Genomic DNA, 27,749 nt, shown 5'->3' on the forward strand with positions numbered 1-27,749 from the left:
ATTTTACATATTCTAGTCTTTTCTATTCACACATTCACATTTTCTTCTATTCACATATATAATGAAAATTGGGTTATACTGAATATTTAATTTCATATCCTGCTTTTATCTATATCATTTTAAGATTAACACTATATCATGAGTGTTTTCCCATATCCTTCAAATCTTTCCCCAAAATAATTTTGAATGCTATCTGGTATCCCACCATATATACAAATAATCCCTTATTGGTGGGCCTTGTAATTACTGGAAATTCAAACAGTGCAGTTTAAACAGCAATGGGATAAACATTCATGCATAAATGTTTGCTATAGCTCTGATCTTACCTCAAGATAAATTTCTAAAAGTAGAATTATTGAGTCTAAGACCAATAGTGTAAACTTAACCTTGCAAAGCACTTGAGCATCCATTAGCATGTTTGATCCTTACCACACAACTGTGAAGTGAACAGAGCAGGGTTTTGTCGATGGAGATATGCACGGTATACTGCACCAGCACTTTTTAAAGATACATATTTGTGCAAATCAAGACTCAGCTGATGTTTGGGAGATGAGCTCATAAGCTAATGTGTGGGCTGACCTGAGCTCCTTGACTGGCCAATGGGAAACAGGTTGCCTTTTTACCTCTCACAGTAATGAATGCTGGGAAACATTAAGCTTTTTTTATTCCTCCTCCTCTTCCTTCGCCCCCCCCCCGCCCCTCCCCCCCCCCGCCCGCCTCCCAACCCCCATTGCTCTCTTTCTCCTCCCTCCCTCTGGAAGGCAGGAAGGTGAAGAATTTGGGGGCACATGGGGAAGAAGGACTGCAAGTTCAGAGAGAGAACTTGACCTGTACTGTATAAGCTGGCTGCAGAGCCATTTTTACAGAGCCCAGCTTTCTGACACCCAGAGGGAGATCCTCCAGGAAGGGTCAGGGACCTTTCCTCTAGCCCTCACCACCTTCCTTGAGCTTGTAGCCCAAGTAAGGCAGTTGCTGAGAAGGACCTGGGTCTTATCCTGCCTTAAACAAATGACTTAACTTCTCTGAAATTCTGTTTTTCTATCTGGAAAATAGAATCTTCAATAGCACAGAGCAGTTGTGAAGATTTTTAGCATGGCAGGTGCTCAGTTTCTCCTTTTCTGGTGGACTCTGTATAAACAATAGACTTCTTCAGGGTGGTTGGTCCCCCAAAGTCATTTTTGAAATTTGATTTCATTTTTTAGCCTGTCTCCCCAGTACGGGCTCTGTATGCAGCCCTGGAGCCCTGGGAATGTGGCTCCTTCAACCTCTCAAAGCTGTCCTGTGTCCCTGGGACCCTGGAAAGCTCCCCAAAAAACAGAGGCCCCCAGGGACCTTGGGTAGAAGCAGCTCTGGACAGACCGAATTCAAGGACATAACTGCCTCAGGGCCAGGAAAGGGCACAGCCTTCGAATGAGTTCCTCAGGGTCACAGAATTGCTGTATGACAGCACTGGGAGGGACCTCCAGAAGGCATGTATGCCAACCCCATTCTTCTTCCTCTCCTATTTTACAGCGGGGGAAACTGAGGCCCAGATTTGTTAAAAAGTGGGACTTGGTCAAGGATATGTTGTTACTGCCAAGACGTACCTACCTGTTACCCAGCCCTGGATTAAGAAAAACTAGTATTATTGAGAACCTACTCTGTGTCAGGCTCAGTATCTGTACCCAAGAGGCATGCTATCATCATCGTTATCCCTGTTTTGCAAACGGGGAAACGAAGGCTGAGTAACTTGTACGAGGGCGTAGGATTTGAACTCAGGACTGGAACTGAAGATAGGCTTTTCCCATCGTGCCAAGTAGCCCCTAGGCTGGCCCAAAGGGGTGCTCAGACCAGAGACAAAGGGCACCCTCTCTCCCAACACATACCCATGCTGCTGAGGCTCTGTTGGTGGAGAAGTCCTTGGGAACCGCCCCCCCCCCCTCCCAGCAGGTGGCCCCTGCCTCATACCTGTTGGATGCCTTCTTATTGGGCCCCTCCAGGTCATGCTTTCGGCCCAGGTAGCCCTCCATCTGCACGCTGTACCCGTGGTCCCGCTGGGCTGGCAGCGTTGTAGGTTCGTCACCCTCGCTCAGAGGCGTGTCCAGGACTTTATAGAGAGGCTCCGTGGTGGGCCTCTCATCCCCACTGGATTTCTCCTCCTGTGGCCCTGGAGGGGGTGGCGGCTGCAGGTCCTGAGGCCACTGCCTCTCTTCTTCCCCCTGCTCAGGGTCATATGGGAGGAGCACACCTTGCTGGGGGTTCAGACCCAGGGGTGGCTACTGGGCAGGATTGGGAAGTCTGAGGCCCCCTCCTGACCTTGCTTCCTTACTGCTGTGTGCCTCCTGGTTTTCCCTTGATTTGCTGAGCCACCTGGTCTGCTTCTCTTAGACCCCACCCATGCCTCTGGTTCCATTCCCACTCCCTCACCTTTCAACATAGTGACAGGAGGTTCTTAGAATGAGCTGAGGGGCCTAGGTGATGATTTCACTGCTGGGGGTTTCCAATGCAGCTGGCAAAGCCCTGGATCACTGCTGGTTCCAGGCCCCCCACCCCTGCTTCAGCAGAGGTGCTCCGACTCCAACTGAGTTGTATATAGGCTCTGGCAAGATTGCATAAGAAAGGTGCTATTCAACTGGAGCGTTGAATGGGAACTCTGCTGGTACCTGCTCTGGCTAAGGCCCCAGAGCTAAGGGGTCAGGCCCTCAGTCCCCCTACCACCTTACAAAGGGAGAACCTAGATCCTCCCGGGTCAAGGTGCAGGACCAACTGGCCCTGCTCCCACCACTGGACAGGGATTTGTTGGGAGTAGGGCAGTGCTTCCTAACCCTGGTTGCCTTCTACAGTCCCCAACTTCAAAATACACCCTGGAGTGGGGTCAGCACATTGGTATTTCTGAATAAGCTTTTCATGCTCTCTAATGCTGAAGTGGAGAATCCCCAGGTTAGGAGCCATCGCCCCAGGGAAAAGCTATGGCTTTTACCTCTCTGCACTTCCCTTTGTAGGGTGGGGTGCTCCTGCCCCTACCCAGCCCAACGAGGGGCCTCCATGCCCAGGAGAAGGGGAGCCGACCTATACCCCAGCCAACCTATACCAACGCAGAGGCATTGGTGATCTGCCTTTGTGCCCTGTTGCAGAAGAGGGGAGGATGGATGAGGGTAGCAGGGGAGGCAGCCAGCCTCTCCCTGCCAGGTAGGGCACAGAGGAGTGTGTGCCAAATGGGCACCAATGCAGGCAGCCTAGCTTGAGCCATCTGGCCAGGACCCTGTCTCTAAGGCCTGACTATTGGAGACCTCACAGCACCAGGTGGGAAGGGTCCTATGCCACGTCTGGATGCCTGAAGGACCAAGGACATCACCCAGGAGGATCAGAACCTCCCCATGCAGTAGAGACTGCCCCCTTTTCTACTCCCTACTTCTTGCCCCACAACTGAAGGTGGAGGCCTGGAGTAGCCAGAGAAGAGCAGAGACCCTGTGCTCCCCATTGTGGGTCCTTTAGACCATGGATCAAACCTGAAATAGAGAAATGGAGGATGAGAGAATGTGGACACTACACTGGATAGCAGATTGAAGATTTAAACTGAAACAGACTGGGTAGGCTTTTCAGCAGATGGAAGTGACCAAGGATTGCCTGAGATGGTACGAAGGAATAGAAGGAGAGGCTCAATGGAGAGGTCTGAGGCAGTGATTGGAGGAAAGATAAAGCTGGTCATGTTTGTATTCCATCAAATTAGGACAGTCCAATAAACAGTTTTAAGTTGGCAGTCCAGTAAGATCTCATTTAAATAAAGGATAACATGACTGAAAAGTTTGAAAACCACTAACCTAGTCTACTGCCTTCAATCTACAAGGAAATCTATTCTCAGAGAGGTTAAGTGACTTACCCAAGGTCACACAGCTAACAGGTATCAAAAGAGCATGCACTCCAGAATTAGAAAACCTGAGTTTTTATCACATTGTTAGGTCTTTCATCTTTTCCTTAGAGCCCCTTGAGCGCTGTGACTGGTTCACACTCCTCTTTACACATCTGCAGTACTTGTATGTTCAAGTGTCTGCAGTGAGCTAGCACCGGCCACAGGGATTTAGAGGCCTCAAAGCACTGCCTGGGTCATCTAGCAGGGTAGAAGGGCAAAGTTGGCAGGGATGAGCCTGGGAGCCTGGGTTTGGGCTTTTTCTTTGGACTCAATCAAGCCAACCTCTGACTTGGGTATAAAGGTTGGGAGGCGGATTATTAACGCAGAAGGTAAAGCCTCTTTCCACCCCCTACCTCTCCATCTGGCTGCACTGCTCCCCTTCATCCCGGGCCAGGGTGTTCCCTGAACCTGCCATGGGGTGTCAGAGAAGACCCTCTGCCACATTTGCCTCTCAGCCTCTACCCTCCTAGGACTGGTTTTACTAGGCACTGTCCACATATTCTTCCTATACTTACATTCTCTTAACATTTCTGCACTGTCCTCTGAAAAAAAAAAAAAAAAAAGGCAGATTTTTCCAGGACTGCCTCCCAACTTAATCTCAACCTTTCTTCTGCTTCCTCCTAATGAGTGCCTGACCCACATCCCCTAGCAGGTACGTACAATTCAGAGGACCTGGCCTGTGTGATCAAAAGTTAAATGGCCAGGTCACAGGTTTGTTTTAGAAAATGGGAGTTTCCAATGTATGCAAACATTTCTTCTGTGCCCTTGACTATTCATGTGGAATAGACTGCCCTGAAGGCCAAGGCTGAGAAGGAGCTGAGGGTGAGGGTGAGGGTGAGGGGTAGAAGTGTCTGGCGGCTGCTGGCTGCCTCCCAGGCCCAGAGCTGGCAGCGCTACTCTTCTGGGCTAAGGAAGGAGCCACAGATGAGAAAGATGGGGCGTGGTTTTGGCCAGAGGGACCTTCCTTTCCCAGGCTCCAGGAGGAAATCTTCATGCTGTCTTCTAAAAGTTGGGGAAGGGAGGGGAGGTGGTGACCGTCGTCCTGCTGCTGCCCCCCAAAACCGTGCCATACTTTCATATGGAGATTCTGCCTTGCCCTACAGGGGAGGGGCTGTGGCCCAGAGCTGGCTACTTGTGTGGCTGTAGGGAGAGGCAGGTTCTGCCGAAGGGCCCTGGAGAGATGGTCTAAGAGTCCCTTCTGTCCTCTGTGTTGTAAGGTGGAAGGCCTGCTGCTTCAGCCCTTAGATCACAGGGAAGATGCACAGATTATAGCTACAGTGCTGAGGGTGCCTAGCCTGGAAACACCACCCACTGGAGCTGGGGACACTCAAAGAGGGGGACTGGAGGAAATTCTAGGTGTCCGGCTGGAGCAGCTAGGGAGTCTAGACTTTAAGTGGAGGTGACAGCCTGCAGGAGAATGGGCCAAGGTGGGGGCTGGGATATAGGAGAGTGCTGCCTGTAGCATGGAGGTTTGGGGAACAGGTGGGTGAAGCAGAGACATCTGAGAGGAGGGCATGTGAGCTGGCTGCTGGGATCATGATGTCAGAGGAGGGCAGGGGGCAGGCAGCATTGGCTGCTGGTAGGGGACATCAGGGGAGGAAAGGCACAGGCAGGAGAGCTTTTAGGATCTCTCAGGATTGCAGTCAAACAGGGAGAGGCCCCGGTTCCTGACGGGCAGGAAATGGCCACCTTTTCAGGGTCTTTTCAGCTTGACTTTTTAGCATATTGCCTTCCTAGGAAGCTGGCTTGGGTAGGGAAGTAGGCAGAGCCTTGAGGTTCTTCTCCACAAAGGAGGCTCAAGAATGGGAGAAGAAGGGGGACAAGATGGGTACATTTCTGCTCTGGACTAAAGGAGATGGAGGTGTGCTTCCATGCCCGGCCGGGGGTGTAGAAGACAGCAGACAACTAACACTCCAGTCCCCAGGAGAAAAATAACCTGGCCTGTGACCACAGGGTGTTTTGGAGTTTCTAGAAGATGCTCAGTGAGCCCAGATGTATTAACAAGCAAGGAAATGCAAGTGAGGGGGCTTGTCCCTAAAGGAGATACTGATAAGTGAGAACCAGGGTGTGAGGGTGCACCCAGGAAGAGGCCATTCCTCCTTGTGATGCGATCGTCTTGCCTGCTGATCTCACGGCAGGGACTCAGCCCAGAGTGTATACGCAGGGGTATCTAGGGAGAGATGCTCCAGGAAGGCTGGTTTGGGAGGGCTCTGGCAATGGGTGTTAGAATTCACATGGAGGATGCTTCATTTAAGAAGATGAAGGACTGTAGTGAGGGACAGACAAAAAATGAAGACTGGAAATAATCTACTAGGTGCCAGATGTTCTACCTACATTCTCTCTTCCAATCCTCACAGTCTGAGGCAAGTATCATCCCTATCCGATTTTACAGATTCGGAAAAGTGGGGTCAGGGAGGAGTAACTTGTTCAGCCACACATCTAGTGAGCGAGGAGTTGAAGCAGAGCTGTCTGGTCCCTTCCTCCTACGGAATCCTGCTGCAGAAGGGGCGGGGTACTGTTGCTCCAGAGGAGAGCACCTACCAATGTGGTTCCTGCTCTACATTTGTAAGACGAGTCAGAAAACACCTGAACGGGCCAGAAGAGGGGCTTGGTGCTGGACAACACCTACTGCTGGATGCCTTAGGCAACCAAGTCGTGCTTCAACTGGGGTGGGGGGAAGCTGGCCACTTCTGCAGCCGAGAATTGCACTCTCCCCCAGTGTCTGATGTCTGGATGCTTGTCCTCTGGGTAAGGGGAGGGAAGGACTGTGGGCAGGCAGGTTGGGAAGACTGTTCAGAAGACAACTGTTTACAAGAGAAGAAAAAGATTGTTGAGTTGAGAGCAGCCAAAGAAATCAAGAGATGGGAACTCAGGGCGAGCAGAGACAAATGCCTCCAGAGGGAAGGCAGGAGCAGCTGGGGTGGAGAGATGGGATGAGCCCTCAGTCCATCTGAGATGACAACTGGGAAACCAGGGAAGATGACAGGAGGAGCCACCAGGTGAAGTGAGGGGAAAGGAGAGGGGAGTGTGCAGGGTCCCCTCAAACAGGGAGGGGAGGACCTGGTCCACCGCCCTCGTGGATGGGAGGCTTCCTTGGGAGCGGTCTTCACCATTCCTACCACCGGCTCTTCCGGGCCTGCCCTGGAGAAGCTGGTGGCTCCTCCATCCTGCTGTGATTCGGAAAGACTAAAAAGAGTTAGAAGATGCCCCCCCCTCCCTCCAGATCTTACACCCAGTGGTCAAGTTGGCAGCTTCAAACCCCTTTTCTGAGATGCCTCCAATGTTAACGGAGTTCCGTCCTGAGTCCATCAGTATCTGGGATGCTCTGAAACACAGCTTGGAAGGAAGAATGCAGAGGCAGCCTTTGGAGCAGCCAGGCCAGGAAGATCACATGTGGCCACAGCATGGAAAGCTGGGCACACCCAGTGGTGGACACAGGTCCAGAAAGAGCCTGGAGTATCAGGGTGCAGTGCCAGACTGTAGGCAGACCCCTCCCCACCGCCCCCCACACCCACTGATTCAGGCATCCTGGGGAGACAGGGCCACGCCCAGGTTTAGGGGAAAACAGAGACCTTTCCAGGTCCCTTCTGCTCATTGGGAACAAATAGGATTCGCACAGGCTGAAAAATGCCTGAAGCAGCAAGCAGTTCCTTTGGGCCTCACGGGGCGGGGAGAAAGGACTGGAACACTTGCTCGGGCAAGAAGAGACACAGCTGCTCCACACATCCCCACATCCCTTCCATCCAAGGACGTGGAGCCTGGCCTCTGGTTGCTGATTACAGCTTCAGGTTGCCTGCCAGGAGGGCTGTTCTGAGGAGAGCTTGGGAGGTGGGAGGTGGGAGGTGGGGGGTGGGGGGTGGGGGTAAGGGCGACAGCTGCTGGAGCCAGCCAGGCACCTTCTGAAAGGTATGCCCACTCAGCTCCTGGGGCACGTCCCTCCCATTTCCAAGCGCTGGTTACTGCCCTCAAGCTACAGCAACCTCTGAAATTCTGGAAGGGAGAGGCAAGGGACCTAGACTCCCCACATTTACCCCTAATGAGATGCCCGTCCTCTCCCAGGCAGCCAGCTGCAGGCAGTCTTGGAAGGTCATGGTAAGAGTGACGTCTGTGAGCTCCACTTGGGTAAGAATCTTTCCTGACAACCTGATGAAGGGACCTGATAATGACCAGCACCCAGCAGTTGCTTTCCAGAGTAGCCTCAAGTTCCAGAGGCTGACAGGGCACGACCACATGGTGAACACTGAAGACTGCCTCTTTCTTGTTGTCACAGCCCTTCAGAGCACCAGTACCTCTCAGGGATGCCATTCACATTGTCACAGCTGTCCCGTTGGGAGAATTCCTCAAGCAGGCCCCAATTCCCACCCCAAAGCCAAGAACTGGATGCCATGCACAGAAGACATCCCAGCACTGTTGGCTGGGACCTTTAAGCCTGGAGTGATCTGAAATGACCTGGATCCTCTGCAGTACCATTTTCCCCCGTGAAATCAATCACAACCTTTCAACAATCAACACCTCCCTGCAGATGCACTGGGGATTCTGAGGCACCCAGGGCCTGGGAGATGAGAATGCTTAGCAAGAACCCCAGGCCCTTCCCACAGCCACCCCCAGGATGAAGGGACACATACAGGCAGGGGGTACTGGGGTGACAGTGCCAGGCACTGAGAGGAAGGGGAACGCTCAGCCTGCTGCCAGGCCCCCATCCAGTGCCCCGGGGCCATCTTCAGGGCATAGACTTTGGCAGGAGCTGAGGCCCAACCCTGCCTCTCTTTCCCAAGCCAAGGACAAAGGCAAATACCCCAGCCCTTTGCCTCTTCTTTCCCATCCAGCCTCATACCAGCTAGCACCTGACAAGCTAACAGGCTCCTTAGAATTAAGGATGGGACCAGAGGAAAGTGGGGAAACCCATCTCTCCCAGCCCCTCCCTTTATTTAAGTATATTGTTGATATACAGGAACGTTCTGGACTTTCTGCAATCCCAAAGAGGGCTTTATAAGGGTGAGGAGACCCAGGACAATTAGGTGGTTTGTATAAAATCATACAGGAAGGTTCTAGCAGCATTAAGGACTAGAACCCAATGTCCTGACTTCCACTCCAGAAGTTTTGGCTTTTGTGATACCTTATTTTTTTCTGCTTGGCCTCACGCACACACTTACATACTTACCTGTATGAAAGGACCAGATTTTTTTACCAGAACGTGCTCTGATGTGGAAAGGTGGTGAGGGAGGCAATCAATTGTACAATGATGTATTTGAGGAAAAGATGGACGTGGAATGCACTCCAGTCCGTGTGTGTATCTGCGTGTGCTTTTGCAAACACCTGGAAAGGGGGGGTACCGAGCTGGGGCCTGCAGGGTGGCCACCCGTGGTGCGTAGCAGGTGTCTGGTCCACTCCCATCTGTTCCCCCAAGCAGGAAGCCAGCATGCACTAGTGATGGGTTTCACATAAAGCAGCACCACACGGATCGATTCTACAGGGCACCCACACCAGACCACACACATGGGACAGCGTGAGAGCCACCCTAACTCAGGCCCGGCCGGGGAGAAGGCTCAGCACACTGCCAGCCCTTCCTGGGAGAGGCCAGTGGTTTCTGAAAAGGTGTCCCAGCCTGTGTGGGACCCATTTTCCTCTCTTCTCATATCAAAGACCGACTGGGTATCACACCCTCCCTTGGAGTTTTGTAGATCCTCATAAAACCCAACAAAGGGCTCAGAAAGGAGAAGCGGCAGGAAATTTGTTTCCATGAGGCCTCAGGCCTGGTATTCACTTGATTTGCCATCTGGATTCTTCCTGTAGCAAACACAGGCATCCTCCCATTTGACGGAGTGGCTGGCTCTTGGGAAGGGTCTCAGATGTGGGTTCGTTCCCACCTTCCAGAGATACTCAGGTCCAAGCAGGTTTTATTCCCCCAAACCCAGGGACATTCAGGTGTTGGATGGAGGCAGCTCTGACGCACACGTAATTACATTTGCACAGACGTACACGACACAGACAATGGAGTTGCTCAGGTGGCCACAAAGGAGCCCGCAGACCGGGGACACCACTGCACGTAAAGACACACAGGGACGCACAGCCGAAGCACAGGAGGTGCCGGACAGTCCCAGCCCCAGTGTCCACAGTTCGGGCAGCCCTCAAGTTCTCTCTCCTTCCGGCGGGGGCTGTTTCAGGCAAAAGGGGCTGGGACCAAGTCCGCCAGAGATCCCACATGCGGTGATGGGAGCTTCAGAGGGCACTTCTGGGAAGGACCCTCCATTGGGAGCCCAGGAATGCCCTCTGCTGGACATGAAGGGCTGGTGCAGCTCAGAAAGGGACTCCGGCCAGGCTGGAGGCAGCAGAGGGAGCTCAGAGTGTGGAAGAGTGTGTGAGTGTGAGTGTGTGTGGCTCTCAGGGGTGTGAGAAGGGCTGACAGACCTGACAGGGATTGTGCACAGGAAATAATCACTGTATGTGCATTTTTCTGGGGTGGTGCACGTATCAGAAATTTCCACCTAGAATGCCAATTTCCCTTAAAGGTTCAGGCAAGCTTTACCGGGCAACGAGAGAGGTGGGGTGCATGCATTGGTGAGCCATGCAAGGCACGTGCCGAAGTCTTGTCTTCTTCTCCGCCGCTCCCCAGGGCATTTCTCCAAAACCTAGGTTACAGCCTTACCCGGCTCCCGGTACAGACACCCTGGGTCTTTTCAGCTTATGGACCTATTCCTTCCTGAAGACTTGTGCCCCAAGCCTCCAGCAGCTGGTTTGTCTTGGACCCTCCCAACACCTCCGTCAGCCAGGACTCTGATGCACCTTACTTTCCTACAAGTTTGGGGGACTGGCCCTGTGACCCAGAAGCCCTGGTGCTCTCCTTCAGTCCTGCACAGCTCCTTGAAGTCTGTTCCTGCTTCAGAGCCAGCTCCATATCCAAACTCACTCACAGGCATCAGGCCTGGGAGCAGCAAAGGGAAGGAGGCTCTGTGTAGGAGGGAGGGATCTGCTAGAGGGTGGTTGTCCCCGCTCCACTGCCCTAAATGTCTGTGGCTGGCGCAGGCGGGATCAGATGGTCTATTTGTGCATGTGAGAGAGAGAGAGAGAGAGAGAGAGAGAGAGAGAGAGAGAGAGAGAGAGAGAGAGAGACTGTGTGTGTGTGCACGCGTGTGCGTGTTCAGGGCCTACTGTGTGAAGGATGGACTGAGAGGGAAAATGGGAAAAAGAATGATGTGTAAAAATAAACCTTCCCTGGATAAACTGTTTCCCCTAATGTAGATGGTGATGTATTTATACAATAAAATTTATTAGACTAGATAATACCAAACTAATAGAGTCATATGAGTGGGCGGGCATGTCAGTTTCTTCTGGGTTGAAGGAAGGAGGCCAATTATTCTAGAGATTAAGGAAACCTAAGTTAAAAAGGAAGACTGATCTGAAGGAGGAGTCTGGAAGGCTGGGTGGTGTGCGCCTGTCCTCGCCTTCTGCCTCGGCTGAGCCTAGTAGGGATGAGCAGGTTCTGGCAGCAATGACTCCCAGGAACCAGACAAACCAGACAGGAAACTGACCGGGGATGTCCTCTCGGTGGCTGCGCGATGCGGACCTCGGGGAGCCTCCCCTGCTGTCTCGCCTTCCTCCTCTTGAGGCCTAGAGAGGACACAGCCCCTCTTTAGAAACCACCTCCCTGAGGCCGATGCCTACCCCCAAGGCACACACATCAGCTATCTCCTGGTCCAGGCCTCCTGGCAACAGGCACTTAGCAAGGAGCTGCTTAATCTGAAGAGTTATGGCAGATACTTCAGAAATGGACATGGTCGTGCACAAAATGGCCTCTCAGGCACGTGTGCAGGTGGTGCCCAGAGCAGGGGAGGTGATTCTTCAGCAGCCACTGCTCTCTACCCATTTCTGCCTGTACCCCTAGATTCGAGGGAAACAAAAGCTCCTCTCTGCCTTTAAGCTACAGACACTCCAGATTTCTCTGGCTAGTGGCCCAGGTGTGAGAGGTCACATGTGCACTGTTAAAACATCAGGGGGCCTGTTTCTGATTAAAAAAGTACCCTCCCTCTCCCTTCCCACCCATCCTCCTTGGCAGAATGCTCCTGCTGGGTCTACCGCCTGGCCCTCGCCATACTTACCCAGGCTCCTCCTCAGGTCTCTCTGGGGTCTGGCGTTCTTTTAGCTCAAGCTAGGGGAAGAAAAAGGCCCAGAGTATCAGAGCAGTCACAGAGAAGAGCTTGCCGTTAGACCAACTTTCTCTACAGATGGCTCCCAATACACCTGGTGTTTGTTCCTTTTGAAAATACTTACCCCTTTTGCCTTTCACATTCAAAAGTACTTTCTACCTCTCCCATTTCCTTCCCACTCTCCCCCTTGCCAAGCCTCTTACACTGTCCATGGGTGCCTAATAATGGGCTCAGAGTTCTTGACTTGAGATAACCACCTCCCCCCCAGGGGTGGCTGCTGAGAGCCTCCCAGCGCCCGTTCCCAGCTCACCGTAGTGGGCTTCTCCAGGGCCGCAAAGCGTTCCGCCCAGCTGGCTGTGGATTTCTCAAAGGCTTCATGCCTCTTGATAAGCTTTTCCACACTATCCACCGTGTGTCCAAAGTCCCGGCTGGCCAGGTAGGGCTCCTGGGCGATCAACCACGCTTCGGCCACAGAGGCGTCCCTCGAGAACTGGCACACTTCCAGTACTGCCACGGGGAACAAGCCACAGATACCCCCACAAGGCCCAGGGGCCTGTTAGCACCCAATGGGGGGCTGCTCAGCAGACAGGGAGCTAGCGGTCAGGCAGGAGGCCTGCACAGGTGCCGGTGAATTACGCGGACACCCTGCTCCGTGGTGACCTGCGCCAGAAACCACTCTATCCCCACGCCACACCAGGCCCCTTCCTCATCTCTACCCAGAGTTACATTTGAAAAACACGTTAATCAGAACTCGAATTTGAAAACAAAATGTAATTTAGAGGTCTCCTCTTGAGGAGCAGCCTTTTGCCCTGAACACCCTCTCTTCCCAGCCCGTGGCTATCTCACATAATCATGCACAAGCAGCCACGGGCCCTTGTAGGCCTTCCTGGCTTGTGCGTGCCTCCTCCCTGAGTGGCAGGGTTTTCCACCTCTCCTGTCGCCAGCTGAGGAGGACAGAGCTCTTTCTGTGCCTGACACGCCTCAGATCAAACATGCAGGAAGCTCTAGAGCCTTACCCCGTGACCACCCCCCACCCCCAGATTACAGCTCTACAGGGACACCAGCCTGGGACGAGGCGGCAGCACCTTCCCAGCTCAGGTTCTACCCAGACCTGGGCGAGCCCGAGGGCGAGCAGGGAGAAGGCATGCTGGCGGGTGAGAGGTGGGCTTCCAGCAGCCTGTCCACACAGGTCTGTGTGGACCCCAGAACCTTGCAGATGAGTGGTGCTGCAGGGGGCGGGGGCTCATCTCCAGGCAGTGAAAGTCACCCCTCTGTGCCCCTACCTCAGCAGGCATCTGCACCCCCTCCCCCGCAGGTTCTGGGTCCCAGAGGTACTCACACATGCGGAGCCGCTCCCAGCGGGCCTCCCACCTCTCGTTCATCTCCTTCCTCCTGTAGAGCACCTGCTTCAGTTTCTCACTGATCTGGGGGAAGGAAGGGAGAATCACTCAGGCTTTGGGAAACCTTTCCCCTGTCTGGGATGGTATGCAAATGGATCCTGCAAAGCATGCTGGGTTTGGTCACATGGATCTGGCTTCAAGTCTGGCCCTGCCACTTGCCAGCTGTGCAACCCTGGGCAAGTTACTTAACCTCTCTGAGGCACATGTGCCTCACCCTAGGAAATGGGTGTTGCCAATCCCACATGTGTGCATGTCATGGTTGGTTAGGCGGGTTGTGAGACTGCTCTCCACTGCTAAGCTGCCAACCTTGGATGGGTTTGGTGAGGCTCTAATCCCTGGGCCTGCACACAGCCCTGATGCTCCATGAGTGAAAGAAAGAGGAGTCTCCTCAGAGAAACCATGGCCCCCAGCAGCTTCCCCAGGAAGCTGTCTGGCCCAGCAAGAGTGAGGGCAAGGACACGGAGGGGCTCATCTTCACCCCACTGTCCTTCTCACCTCCTCCGAGGCCTGGTGCTGCCTCTGCAGCAGGGACTCGCCCAGCTCCAGGCAGGCGCTAAAGTTCTTGCTCCGGGTTTCAATCTCTGCCTTGATGCCCTGGTGATACTTCATGAGCAGCTCCACCGAGGAGACGTCCCTGGGGAAGGGGGGAGGGTCAGGAATCGAGGAGGGAGTTTGGGGGAAGAAGGAAACTCTGGGTGACTCTGGCCTGCCTGATGCCAAGTCCTGACTGGAGAGGGCCACCCCCTGCCTGCCTGAGAGTCTGAACACACTTCCTCCTCTCTCTCTGGGCAGCCTAGCCCCAGCAGGAACACTGATGCCCTGGTGTCTGCCGTTGGTCAGTTGGCATGGGATAGGCGGGGGATTTGGGAACCCCCAAAGAAGCCTGAGAACATTATTTGACAACAAAAAGGAATAAAGTACCGACACATCCTACAACATGGATGAACCCTTAGAAAGATTGTGCCAGGTGAAAGAAGCCAATCATGAAAGACCACATAATGTAGAATTCCTTTTCTATGAGCAGTCTAGTATAGGCAAATCTAGAGAGACAGAAAGCAGATTCGTGGTCGCCAGGGGCTGGGGGAGGAGGAAATCATGGGGTGATGACTGCCAAAGAGTACAGGGTCTCTTTTAGGGGTGATGAAAATCTTCTAAACTTGGATTGTAGTGATGGTTGCAAAAAAACCCCCTGGATGGGGCACTTTAAAAGGCTGAATTATACGGTATGTGAGTTACTCCAGGGTAACAATGTTAAATATAAAGGCTTGGCCATCAGGATGGGCACCCTAGGACACAGGGACAGAGGTGGGCTGGTGACCATTGCCTTTCATGGACAATGAGCTCCTTCCTGAGCTCCCCAGCCCAGCACTGGGGGGAAGAGTGCACAGTCTCGGACCTGCCCAGCTTCGGGTACGTGAAGTCCTTTTTTTCACTGACAGCTGTGGTCCTCGCCCTGCCGTCAGATCTGAATGGCAGAGGTCTTCCTCACCACTCTCAGGGCTCCCTTCACTCTGAAGTGCTTGGTCCCCCCCACTAGAAGCTGAGCCACTCAGTTTCTGCCCAGGCCCAGCCTCAGGTGCCCCCACAGTCCAGGACTGTCTCTCCAAGGAGGAGTAGTGCCCCGAGGGCAGCACACTGGTCCGCCAGCCTCTGGGACCAAGTGGCTGAGGAGAGGGGCTGCCTTGAGGACGTCCCCCTTACCTGGGCCTCTCCTGGGTCTCAATCTGCCGGATGATGCCCTCCATCCAGGAGAGGAGGTCTCGGACCATGCTCAAGAAGCGGAATTTGTCTGCCGTGTCCACCAGCTGGGTACGGCGTCCCGCACAGGCGTCGAGCAGTGCTTGCCACGCAGCAGACACCTCCTGCTCCTTGTTCTGGATGGCATCTGCTTTTTCCCCAGCATATGCTGTCTGCAGGCGGGTGGCCACGTCCTGGAACTGCTGTACCTGTGGTCGGGCGAAATTGGACGTTGTTCTCCAGAAAGACGTGTCTTGGGCCTCTGATGGGCAAGGGCAAGGGATCTGTCTCCTCCTGGTCTCCCTCCCCAGGGCTCTTCTAGAAGGCAAGATCTTCAGCCTCCCACCAACACTGGGGGAAAAGGCACCTTGTTTTGGCCTCTATGGACCCATGCCATCCCTGGGGCTTTGAGGAGAATACAGGAGTGGAAGGGACCCTATGCCCTTTGATCTCCCTAGAATTAATGGGAGTAACTATGTGCCAGGCACTGTTCTAAACATTTTCTTATTTATTACTTTCTTAATCTTTACAACCATCTCATGAAAGAGGTACTATTGTGATCCCTGGTTTCGAGACGAGGAAACTGAGGCACAGGGAGGCTTGGTGACTGGCCTGAGGTCATTCACACTAGAAGAGGGGTGCAGACTGGGGGTATGCTCCTGAGTTCCTGTTCTTAACCACTCAGCATGCTGCCTCTCTGAGGAAGGGGCTGTACCGGACCCCCTGTCTGAGGCCAGTCCCAGCACAATGAAGCCTTATTCCTGAGACTTCAGCAGGCTGTGCCCACCTCAGGGGCTCTGGCATCCACAAGGCACAAGAGCCTCACGACAGACCCCATCTCCAGCTGGACAAATTCCTGGGAGGTCCTCTCTTGGGTGAACCAGGGCCCAACCTGCCTTGGCATCCCATCCCTGAACCCTGATGGGTGGGTGCAGGATTCCATAGCTAGCCTCTCTCCCAGTCTCTCTGGAAGGCTGCTGAGGCCCTGGCATTAAGATCCTTTGCTCTCACCCTTTCAATCACATCAAGTTCTGTGGAGCCCTATGGACCTTCAGAGGTGCCTTGGAGGCCTTCCAGTGATGGGAAGAGGGGGGTCTAAGCAGATCTTGGGGTCCCTCCAGCTCCCATAGAGAAAGACCAAACAGCCTGGTGGCTGAGGGCATGGTGTCTACAGCCAGACTGCCAGGATCTGAATCTTGGCTCCACTGTTGATCTATGTGTTCCCAGCCAACTTGTTCACTCTCTCTGTGCCTTGCTTTCCTCATCTATAAAATGCAGATAATGTTAGAAGCTACTTCAGGGGGTGGCAATGAGGATTCAGTGCCTAAATAGATTGCTTATACCCATACTGGTGCTAGAAAAGGAACATACATATATGCTCGCTCGTAACACTGTTACACGACCACAGAAAGAACATTTTAAGGTATGTTTTGCATTGGGCTTTTCTGAAGATTCAGTTTGAAGAACTACTTCTGAAGCTAAGGAATGTCTGAAAGCCGCAGCTCCCTGCCTTTTTGCCCCGAGCTGTTGCCTTTCTTAGGAGGTGAAATTTCCTGGTGTCCATTCTAGAGGTTTCACCTCTAGAAGCCAGAGAGGCCTCGACGCCCCCGGGGGCCTGGTCATGGGGAAGATGTGAAAGGCAGGTCCCTGGAGCCTGCAGGTGGGCAGCAAGGGACAGAAGGCACCTGCAAGCCCAGCATCTGCAGCTCCCGCTCAAAGGCAGTGTGCACCCGGTGGAAAGACTCGGCAGTGCTGGCGTCCAGCCCCACGTCCTCGGGCAGCTCACGGTGCTTCTCATCGATGAGGCCCAGGATCTCGGCGCCCGTGTAGAAGTAGCGGTGCAGGTCATGGGAGGCGGCCAGCAGCTGCATGCGCGTGTCGATGAGCTCTAGCAGGTCCGCCCACATCTCGTTCAGCCCATCCTTCCACTCGGCGATGGTGGCCGCTTCGCTGTGGCCTGCGTCGATGAGCCGCTCGATGATGATGTTCACGTTGTCCACCCGTTCCTGCCCAATCGCCCCAGTCTCCCGAGCAAAGTCCCGGAACTTGTCCCGGAGGAGCTGGACATGGGGTAAACAGAAACGTGGTTATGGGGCTCAGGGGTGGGGTGGTGTCATCACCCCAGCTGCAGACTTTCTTGAGTGGCAGCCAGAGCACCTGGAGCCACAGTCCCACACCTGCCCAGGGCAGCCTGAGTCCACAGTGGTGTCTGCATCTCCGGGTAGCAGTGTGTGCGCGTGCGCGTGTGCACCCAGAGTGACCGCTCCTGCAACTATGGCATTCGAGGAAGACAGAGAAAGCAGTTGTGAGTACTCACAGTGACATGGTCAAAGTCTTGCCCCATTTCAAGGGAAGAGGCCATCCGCTCCTTTTCCGTAATCCACTGCTCCAAGTCATCCGCCTCCCTCTTCAGCTGGAACAGGTGGTACATGTTCTCCAGCTTCCGCCTGCGCTCCTCCGCCATGTCCTTCAGCCCTGCATACTGCTTGTCCACCTGCCCCTGAAGCCGGATGATCTGTTCCCTGGAATTCAAAACAAGAAAGCACTCAGAGATGGAGGCAGAGAGCCCAGAGCAGCTAGTGCAGGGGAGCTGATGTACTCCTCCCACCTGTGGCAGGGATACATGGGGAGGGAAGGCAGGAGAAATGACAGCAGCTTTCCCTGGGGAAGTGCTGGGGAGAAAAAAAGAACCATCCCTTAGACCAGAATGCCTCAAGGTGCCTCCCACCATTATCCATCACCCAGGGAAGCTTAGAGAGACAAAAAAGAAGCCCCTCCATATTCCTCCAAGGAGGCTGAAGGAGCAGCACTGTGAGCGGGCTCCAGCACCAGCAGGGAGGGGCCTGTGGTCCCAAGCGCTCAATCCCTGGGGCTCCCCTGAGAGATGCTGCGGTGGATGCTGAAACCCCACAGCGGTGTATGCCCTGTGGGCAGCCGAGGACAGGGCTGAGCCCGGGGTGGGAGGTGCAGCCTGAGGTGTGCAACCCAGTGGGCCCCCATCTGTGCAGAACCAACTAGATGGGTGTCGGTTTTCTACCTTCATGCCCACACAATGATTTTGCTGAGACACTGTGAGATCCTGAAGTATCCTCTGGACCATAAAGAGAAAAGCGAAGTTACTCTTCAGTGTCTCTTAGCATAATCTAACTCTACGAAAGATTAGGTCTCTTGGCTCACCAAGAGGGGAGTTTTGCTATTGCATTTTCTGATCTTTTTGCAAATCAGGCTTTAGTTGGCCCCGTTTGAAGTTACTCACACAAAACCGAAACATGAAATGGAATTGGGCCAATCAGCAGTTTTCTCAAACCCACAGTTTCCATGAAAACTGTTGCTATTTTCCCCAAAACTGTTGCTATTTTCCCACTTGGACCCGCAGGGATCCCGGTTGGTGGGGCCCCGGCCAAGTCGCTCTTGGTGCACACGCACCCCTCAGGGTGGCCTGCAGACAGCAGGCTCTGGGCCCTGGAGGCCAGCTGCTTGATGTTCCTCCCGTACTCCTCCACCGTGTGTTGCTGCCTCAGATGCCGCTTCAGCATCACGATGGCGCCCTCTTCATCCTAGGAGGCAGAGGCTGTCAGGGCACCTGCTCAGGGAGGTGCTCGAGACTGGGGAGGGGAGGGGGGGTAGCCAGGCTCACGGGACCCCCCCTACCCCCCCCCCCCAAAGAAAACTGTGCATGATTCCTTCCTGTGATTCCTTTCCCACAACATCCTACCTTCCTCTTGGTTCTTTTCTGACTCCTACCCTCCCAGGCCCAGCTCCACCCTTCTGACCCCAGGAGAACTTCCTTAGAGATCCCGCACACCTCATCTCCCATCCCTCCCGTGGCAGTCCGTCAGTACAGAATCCATGGCATGAGAAAGGTGAGGAAATCTTGGGTTAGGTCAAATCTAAGTTGGCAGACAGGGCACCTGACTGCAGTGTGTATGCTGTAGCGGGTATCCTCACATACCCGGAGGTACCAGGTGTGACTGCCCCCCACTGCCCCAGCCTGAACCCCCCAGCCCGGGCCGACCTTCGGGGTCTCGTCGGAGATGATGTAGAGTTCCTGCTCACTGATCCAGGCCTCGGCCTCGCCTGCGTCCAGGTAGTACTGCTGTGCCTCGCTGGCGTCCCGCAGGCGCTGCAGCCTGCCGGCCGCTGCCTCCCGCAGGGTGTCCCACAAGCCCTGCAGGCGCCCCAAGCGCTCCTCGATTTCCTGGCAGTCGACCTCCGCCACCTCCACCAGCCGCTGCCCTCTCTGCAGCACGTCCTCCACCCGTGGCGCATGGCCCAGGATCTCATTCTGCAGGGTCTGTGGGCGGAGGGGAAGGGCTCAGAGGCGGGGCTCTCCCGCCACAAAGGGGGGCCAGGCTTGCACTCTGGCACCTTCCCTGGTGGGCTCCTGCACGGAAAAGCTAGTGCCGAGCAGGTGGTGGCCGTAAAAACTGCCCCTGACCACGTGCCAGGCGCGGCGCTAGGCACCACCCAGCACCCTCCGCCCGCGGTCAGAGAGGAGCACGGAGGGCAGTGAGGAGCCGCTAGGTGACATGTGGGCAAAGAGTGGCAGCGCGGCATTTGAACGTGGCCCTCTCTGCTCCCTGTGCTTCCTGTGTCTCAGCAGAGCTTGCTTCTTAGCTGTACTTGTTGGAGGAAAGGAAAATAATTTTTAAATGGCCTTGATATCTTATTTTAGCATCTCTGGCTCCATGTACAACAGTTGACAGTTATTCCTTGTTCAGATTTTAGGATTTGGGCTCCCCGCCTTCCCATTTCCATGCCTCAAATCTTTTGTGAACTTTGTATTATTTCCTGTTTAAGCATTTAGCCACCAAAATAGCATTCTCCTCTCACTCTGGTGTCTAGGTCACCTTTTTCCTCAGGGGGCCATGACCCACGTGGGACTTCCTTTCTGGGTCCTGGAGCCCCAAGCCTACTTGTTTCTTGTGTGTGGGCTCTTGGCTCCTTACACCTCCTCTCCTCCCTTTGTACAATTTGCCTATGGCCTTTAAAACCACCCAGAGGGCGGGGGCAAGAGCTGTACACACAAGTAGTGCAGTGACTGTCAGCATTTAAAATCTACAGACCCAGCACTATCCACAAGTCACCCAGCTTGCTGAAATGCCTTTTTACCCTTTCGACCCGAAATCTCAATTCTGACAATTTTTTGTGGTCTAATTGAATTCAAACAACCCATGGTGTCAGCTCCGTGTGCCTCTTTACTATTCCTGAGATCTTACGACCTCTGCAAGGGATCCTACAAGGTATTTTGCTCCCTCTTTTTAAGCAATTCCTTTATTGGCTCCCATGCAGTGTGCTCACTTATGATGTATTCTTCGTACCTCACGTGACCAACATGTATTTATTATTTCCTGGGTACAAGGCCTTGTTCTAGGTTCTAGGGACAGCCTGGGAACAAGATAAATAAAACCCCTGCCCTCATAAAGCTTACGCTGTTGTAGAGGGAATAGAAGGTGAGCATGCAAATAAGTGAATAAATGTGGACAATGGGTACCATGAGGAAAATACTGCAATGAGATGAAGAATGTCTACTGATGCGTGCTGACGGTTACCTGAGCTCGGGGTGTCAGAAAGGGCCTTCCTGAGGAGATGGCATGAGTTACGAGAAGGAGGCAACCTCACAAAGACTTGGGGCGTGAGTGTTGCCGGCAAGACGGAAGAGTGAGCATGAAGTCCCTGGGGTGGAAGCAAGGCCTGCACTATCTGTAGGCCAGAGACAGGGCCAGGAAAGCTACAATACTGTGATGAGGAGGGCCAAAGTGATGAGAGGTGACTTTAGAGGAAGGCAGGGGCCAGATCAGGTGGGACAGTGGTTCTTAACCCTGGTTGCACATTGAATAATCTGGGAAGACATACAGAGTCAGGGCCCTATCCCCAGAGACCTTAATTAATTTATCTGACACAGGAACTGGGCATTCTTAGGTTTCAAATTTCCCTCAGGTGATTCTCATGTGCAGCCAAAGTTGAGAACCATTCATACCTTGCAGGATTTGTTCTAGTTGCAATGGACAGCCATTAGAGCAGTGGTTCTCAAGGTGGGATCCCAGACCCATGGCATCATTATCACCCAGGATCTTGATAGATATGCAAATTATGAGGCTCTACTCCCAGAGTCTGAATCAGTAGACCTGAGGTGGATCCCAGTCAACTGTGTTTTAACAAGCCCTCTAGGGGAGTCTGATGCACACTGAACTTTGAGAACCACTGCAATACAGGGAGTGATGAAAGGAGATTTAAACCTTAGCTAGTCTAGTCTAAAGTCGTCTTTACTAGGGCAGCCATGATCTCCCAGGAGACTACTTTTCCCTTCTTGATTAGGGGAACCCCATCCATATTTGTCTTGCTCTTTTCCTGAAATAGCAACCTTCATCCAGGGGAGTTCAGAGTCTTTTGGCAATAACACCAAGGTTAGACAGAGTCAAAATCTTTAGTGTTGCAGGGAGTGATGTTGGCTCATTTTACAGTTGAGGAAACTGAGGCCCCAAGAATACACTCTTCTGTCAGTGTCCTTCTTTTAAATGGAGGTTGTGACGTTAATTGAATCCCCACCTACTACTTTCTGGCCCAAGTCCCTCCCTGTGCCCACTGGAGGCTTTATGACTAGGTTGTGTCAACTGGAAGCAAAGGGTCTGAGAGTTTGAATATAAATCAGACCCCTGCACAGCAGCTGGGCTCTGTGAGCAGATGTCAGCTGCTATTGTTTTGAGGAAGTACTATCTGTCCTGACCTTTCTTCCCCAAGGAGCTGCAATACTGACTGGCATTCTGGGACACACTGCTCTTCTCTGGGGTAAGTTCCCAGGCTCTCATTGCTCTTGGCTGTGCCTGCCCCCACTCCCTGACCCAGAGAGGAGACCGGGCAGCAGGGGCAACTCTCTGCCCAAGAGTTCGGTCTGTGGCCAGCCCATCTGGACACAGAGACACCCTGAGCCCATGCAGCTGTATCTTCTTCGAAGATACAAGAGCATACTTGTATTCCTGATATAGGAGGAAATATGGCATCTGCTCACTTCCAGGAGTCTCACCAGGGCCACAGAAGTAACTAGGGTCATCAGGCTTAAGAAAGAGCAGAACAGCAAGTGGATGTTGTTCCAAAGGTTCAGATACCAAGTTTAGTGGCTTCCTAATGGGGCTTGAGCCCCACAAATATTCTCATGTGTTGGGAGAAATGGGTCCTACTTACCCTGAGGGCCAGGCTCAGCCCTGGAAGAGGGGCAAGTCATTATTGAGAAAGAAATCAGGAGCTATGGGCTTCCTTTCAGGGAGGCCATGGGATACAGAAGCCTTAAAGCACAATAAACCCTGGGCCAGGGCTTCTGGGTCCTGCACTCATGTATGCTCTGATGGGTCTAAATGCCCCCAAATCCTTAAACATCTGGACATCCCCTGACCAGCCCGGCTCTGCTATGGACTTCCCAGAATTCTCTCTGCCATCACCAAAGCTTCTCTTTTTATGGGGTCTGTGAGCCTCATCGCTACCAACGAGAATAATAATCTGCTGTTGCTGGCTTTCTGCATGTCAAGGCTGGGAGTTCCTCCCTGGGAAGGGCAGGGGCAGGGAGGAGGTGGTGGGTGGTGGGTGGTGGGGGTGGGGGTGGGGGACACTAACCAGGTGAAGCAGGACTCACCTGATTCTTCTTCATGAACAGCTGTACAGTTTGCAGATTCGTGCCATAGTCAGCTGACTGGGCCAGAGGCAGCCTTTCTTCCACCCACAGCTGTAGAGACCAGAAGGCAGGGGCAGCTGATGATGGTCATGGTCAACTTTTCCCCACACACGCACCTGGGTCAGACAGAGCTCTTTCCTGCTGTGTCTTCCCGGTTCTTCCCAACGCCCCATGAGGATTTTGCCCCCATTTTATAGATGGGGACAGTTTGATATTATGAGGTTCCAAATGACTTGCTCCTGGTCACACACGGGGCAGGTAACATAGCTGGATTTGAACCCAAGTCTGTCTGCCCCGAAGTCCAGAACTGAGTTATCATTCAAAAAGCATTGGTCGAAGGCCTGGGTGGCTCAGTCAGTTAAGCATCCAACTCTTGATCTCAGCTCAGGTCACGATCTCACGGCTTGTGGGATCGAGTCCTGCATTGGGCCCTGTGCTGACAGTATGGAGCCTGCTTGGGATTCTCTCTCTGTCCCTTCCCCTCATGCTCTCTCTCTCAAAAATAAACATTAAAAAAAAACCCTTAAAAAAAAAAAGCACTGGTTTTACTATCATATTTAATGCAATAATCACATTGGCTTTCTGAGATAAGGAGATGAGGGGACAAGAAATCTTGAAAAACTGCCTAGGGCTGCAGCCAGCCATCCTGCCTCTAGGGGGGGTCTGTACCCACTCACCGTCTCATCCTCTAAGTCCCGGCTGATCTGCAGCTTGGCTCGGGATGACTCCAGCTGCTTCTTCCTCCTCTCCAGGGGCTCCAGGAGGTCCAGGAACCGCTTCTCGATGCTCACGTCTGTGTCTTCTGCCTCCTCTCCCAGTGAGGGCACCTGGGCAAGCAGCTCCCCCAGCTCCTCCTTCCGCACACTCACTTGGTCCTCCACACGCTGGGGCATAAGGGGACAGTGTCAGTACCAACCTTGGCACCTGGATAGCCCCTCATCCTCATCATCATCCGTATCCCATTCATCTTTAAAGGCCCCACCTCCCCCAGGAAGTCTCCCTGGGTGCCCCCATTCATCCTTCCTGCCTCACAAGCACCTGTCCTATACTTGTGGTGCATGCTTTTATTAACCCCGGATCCCTGTCTTCACTACAAAGGGGTAGGAGATGGGTTATGAACCAGGAGACATTTTTGCTTGATAAAGGCAAGCCCACCTAAGAGGAACAGGAGTACTTACTTTCAGGTTGCACATTTGCTTCCTAAGATCTCCTATTCCAACACTCCCAGTCTACAACCCACTCACGTGCCTTCAGCTTAGCCAGCATCCGGTTGACACTGGTCAGGTCCTTGCCAGGGTCATCGGACCGCAGCTGGTCCTCCATGGCACTGATCCACTTGTTGAGGTCGGCGTGGGTCTGTGAGCGCAGGTAGGAGTTCCTGGCAGCTGAGAGGTGCTGTGTCCTCTCCTGTGTGGTGGCCTGAAGTTCATCCCAGAGCCGGTGCAAATCTTCCAGCCTCTGGGACACCAGGGCCAAATAATGAGGCTTCTCCTCCATCAGCTGCTTTCCTTCCTGTGGGGGAAACAGGAGGGCTCACCCTCTGAGGCCAGGCAGCCTCGGAACAGCCCTGCTCCAAGTGGTTGCCAGGGGTTAACTGAGGTCAGGGAGGCAAAGAATCTGCCTGGAACTCAGGTGAGGCTCATCTCAAAGACTGCACCCCCCCCCCCCCCCCCCCCCCCGCCGAGTTATTTTCAGGAGAAGGTGTGACAGGGAGGGGTATGTCTGGGGCAAAGGACTCAGGGAGATTGTAGTATGGGGAGTTGCAGACCAGGATCAACTGATGCTAAATTATTTTTTAATTAAAAAAGATTCAAGATCCATCCAGGTACAAGCAGCATGGAAAGGACTCTACCCTCTCTTGATGGTTTTCCCAGAGGCTATGCACTACTAACCGTTGTGATACGTTTTAGTTACTGAGTGTGTCTTACCTGGTTTTCACCTGAATAAATGTACCCTTTTAGGTGAGTACAGTATAATATGACATAGGCCTAGAAATAGATGTTGCTAATAATAGCCAATAGTTACTATATGCCCAGTAAGTGCTAAGGGCTATTCTAAGTGCTTTAATGCTCACCATCCCTTGGCTAGGTATTGTTATTACCCTCATTTTTCAGATGAAGAAACTGAGGCCCAGAGAGGTTGAGGAGTTGGACAGTCTGGCTTGGAGCCTGCACCTTCAACCACCATGGCTTCTTCCTACTTTTTCCTGGACAGCCACAGTAGGGAGGAGTAAATGCAACTGATTCTCAGATCTACCACCAGCTACATTTTGACTTGGGTCCTTGGGCAAGCTTGTTATAGGGGGGACCCCTGGCTCCCCATCTATGAGGGGTTGTCCTGCCCAACCAAATAATGAGGGTCAATGGTCCCCTGAGCCACTCTACTCATCTCATATACTCCTTTGCCCTTGGGAGGGACAGTGCTGGTGTCCTGGTGAGAATAATGGAAGGCAAACAGAGATAACTGGTGTCCTGGCACTAGATGCTGAGGCACCAACTCAGGTTTTCTCACTGTCCTGGACTGTCTCTAGACTCAGGCCACCCAGAGGAGGCACCAATTCTGACCAGACCCTACAAGGCTGGATATACCAGGAGCTCTGAAGGTTTGGCTACTATTTAGAGAAGTTTTTCACTTCCAGGTTCTATACCATCCAGTAAGCTTCAGATAGTGTCTATGCCCTGAGTGAAGCTTATTCAGGTAAGCACATCTGAGCAGAGAGCCCCCCACCACTCACCATTTGCTTTACTTACTGCATCAATGCTATCTAACCATCCTTGGTGGGAAGCCAGGTCTGCCACAAAGGCCTGGTGCTTCAGCCACTTGTTTTGAAGGTTTCTCACTTCATCATAGGAGACATCCTGAGATGTTAGCAGCTTGTCATTGATCCAGAGAGTGAGCTGTGGACAGAAAGCGGGAGTCCAACAATCTCTGAGTGTACCTCTTTGGCCAGGGGCTCAGGGCAGGTCCTGATCTCCACCTCTGGCTGCAGAAGAAGGCCAAGGAGAGGAAGTAGGAATACAGCAGAGTACCACTCTCCAAAGCTCTTGGTTCCTAACTCCCAGCACAGGCAACTTAACCTGTGTTGTCTCAGGGTTAAAACATAAGCACCTGAGTGTCTTCCCTAGTAGACTGTGTGCAGTATGACTCCAGGGATATCTATGCTTCTCTCCATATTTCCAGGACCTAGGACAGGGCCTGGCCTATTACAGGAACTCAGTGAGTGTTTACTGGATGGACAGATAAATCCATCCTTTGGCAGTAGGGTGAGAAATCATTAATAAACAGAGAAAATGTTATCTGAGGAAGAAGTCAAGGGCAGATCCTATATTTAACAATGAGGGAAGAACCGTGATAAGCATCCAATGTTTCCAAGATGTCCTGGCAGCATACTAAGCCTGGTTGGTGCCAAGGGCAGAGGTAGATGAAAACAAAGTTGTTTGGGCAGGGTGGAAAGGGGTATGAGGATGGGAGCAAAAAAGAAGTCAGAGAAAGCACCATTCCACACAGAAGTACTGCCCATGGAGGGACTCAGGAGTGTGGCTTACACCAGGCTGAGCAAGGACCTCTGAGTCAGTTTTCCAAATGGGAGGTTTGTTGAAAATGCTGTTCTCTCTCTCTCACCCCTTAAGGTTCTGATTCATCTGGGCCTCAGTGGGGCTCAGGACTTTGCATTTAATGAGGGCCAGGACTGGCTCCATCATTTGCAGGGCCCACTGCAAAATGGAAATGCTCAAAATTATTAAGAATTTCAAGATGGCAACCACAGACCATTAAATCAAGCATGGGGCCCTTCTAAACACAGGTCCTGTATGAATGCACAGGTTGCATGTTCTTGAAGCTGGCCTTGACTAGGGCCCTAGGTGACTTTAATATAGATAGCCCTAGGGCCACTCTTTGAGGAAACCTGCCCTAGACTGCACAAATTAAAAGATGACTTTGTAGATTCAGGGTTAAAAAAAAAAAAAGAAAAAAGAGAATTGTAGAACCAAAGATTCTAGAGGATGACCTATGCTATCAAATACCCAGAGTTTCCCTCATGAAATTCCAGACTCCCAACTTGGAATCCTGTGGGCTTTTTTTTTTTTTAAGTTTATTTACTTATTTTTTAGTAATCTCTACACCCAACGTGGGGCTCAAACCCATGACTCTGAGATCAAGAGCAGCACACTCCTCTGACTGAGCCAGCCTGGTGTACTCCCTGTGGACTTCCTAGGGCACTTTGATCCTAGAATGGAATCTCCTGCAAAGTGACCTGCCTTGCTGCAGCCTCACCTCTTGGCAGTTCTGGAGGAAGTTCTGGAGCTCCAAGTTGTCTCTCAGAGTTGCTGAGGCCTCCTGAGCCTTCTCCTTGTTTTTCCTGTGCCTGGAAGGGAAGCCGGATGCTGCGGTTCACAACATGGCTAAGCCTGGGAATCATGCACAACACCACCAGCCCTACCTGGCTCTGGCCTCATGACCTTGGGGGTGGAGAGTACCTGTCCTCAATCAGCTGCACCTTCTCTAGGATCTTGTCTGAGTAGAGGTTTTTGTCAGCTACCAGCTTGTTTCCAGAGTCCACAGGACTCAAGACCTTATCCTGGTTGTTCTCCATAGACATCAAGAAATCCTCAAACTTCCGGATCCCAGCCTCTGCAGCCTCTAGGGAGTCTGGGGGCTCCAAGTGAGCCAGAGTATATTCCTGTTGAAGCAAGTTTCCAGATAAGGGATGAAGACAAGCTGAGAGGGCAGTGAGGACACTTGCCAAGCAGTAGCACCATGTGCAGCCATATAGGCTACAGCATGAATGGTGACCTGCTGGAGTTGTGCAAGGAAGAGACAACCCCAGGCTTGGCCCCTGGCACCCGAGGAACAGTGTGCCTAAAGCCACATGGAAGGGTAATGGCTCAGGGGAAAATTTACAACTCCAGCCTGTA

General features: G+C 52.8%; 1 protein-coding gene across 2 annotated transcripts in view; it reads right to left on the reverse strand.

Annotated features, from left to right (window-relative positions):
- Positions 1–27,749, reverse strand: part of SPTB (spectrin beta, erythrocytic) — a 149,640-nt gene that overhangs the window by 2,924 nt on the left and 118,967 nt on the right. For both annotated transcript variants that reach the window (XM_042943498.1, XM_042943497.1), the window contains 17 exons: positions 27,312–27,514; positions 27,109–27,199; positions 25,587–25,733; positions 24,085–24,348; positions 23,514–23,720; positions 22,798–22,887; positions 19,186–19,464; positions 18,597–18,727; positions 17,488–17,692; positions 16,856–17,230; positions 15,135–15,379; positions 13,929–14,067; positions 13,373–13,457; positions 12,344–12,540; positions 11,986–12,035; positions 11,419–11,497; positions 1,948–2,198 (listed from right to left, as the gene is read on the reverse strand). In XM_042943498.1, the coding sequence (XP_042799432.1) occupies positions 1,948–2,198; positions 11,419–11,497; positions 11,986–12,035; positions 12,344–12,540; positions 13,373–13,457; positions 13,929–14,067; positions 15,135–15,379; positions 16,856–17,230; positions 17,488–17,692; positions 18,597–18,727; positions 19,186–19,464; positions 22,798–22,887; positions 23,514–23,720; positions 24,085–24,348; positions 25,587–25,733; positions 27,109–27,199; positions 27,312–27,514 (3,038 nt within the window). The remainder of the gene's footprint in view (positions 1–1,947; positions 2,199–11,418; positions 11,498–11,985; positions 12,036–12,343; positions 12,541–13,372; positions 13,458–13,928; positions 14,068–15,134; positions 15,380–16,855; positions 17,231–17,487; positions 17,693–18,596; positions 18,728–19,185; positions 19,465–22,797; positions 22,888–23,513; positions 23,721–24,084; positions 24,349–25,586; positions 25,734–27,108; positions 27,200–27,311; positions 27,515–27,749) is intronic.

The sequence above is a fragment of the Panthera leo genome, chromosome B3 (genome assembly GCF_018350215.1).
Source record: "Panthera leo isolate Ple1 chromosome B3, P.leo_Ple1_pat1.1, whole genome shotgun sequence".
Taxonomy (NCBI): domain Eukaryota; kingdom Metazoa; phylum Chordata; class Mammalia; order Carnivora; family Felidae; genus Panthera; species Panthera leo.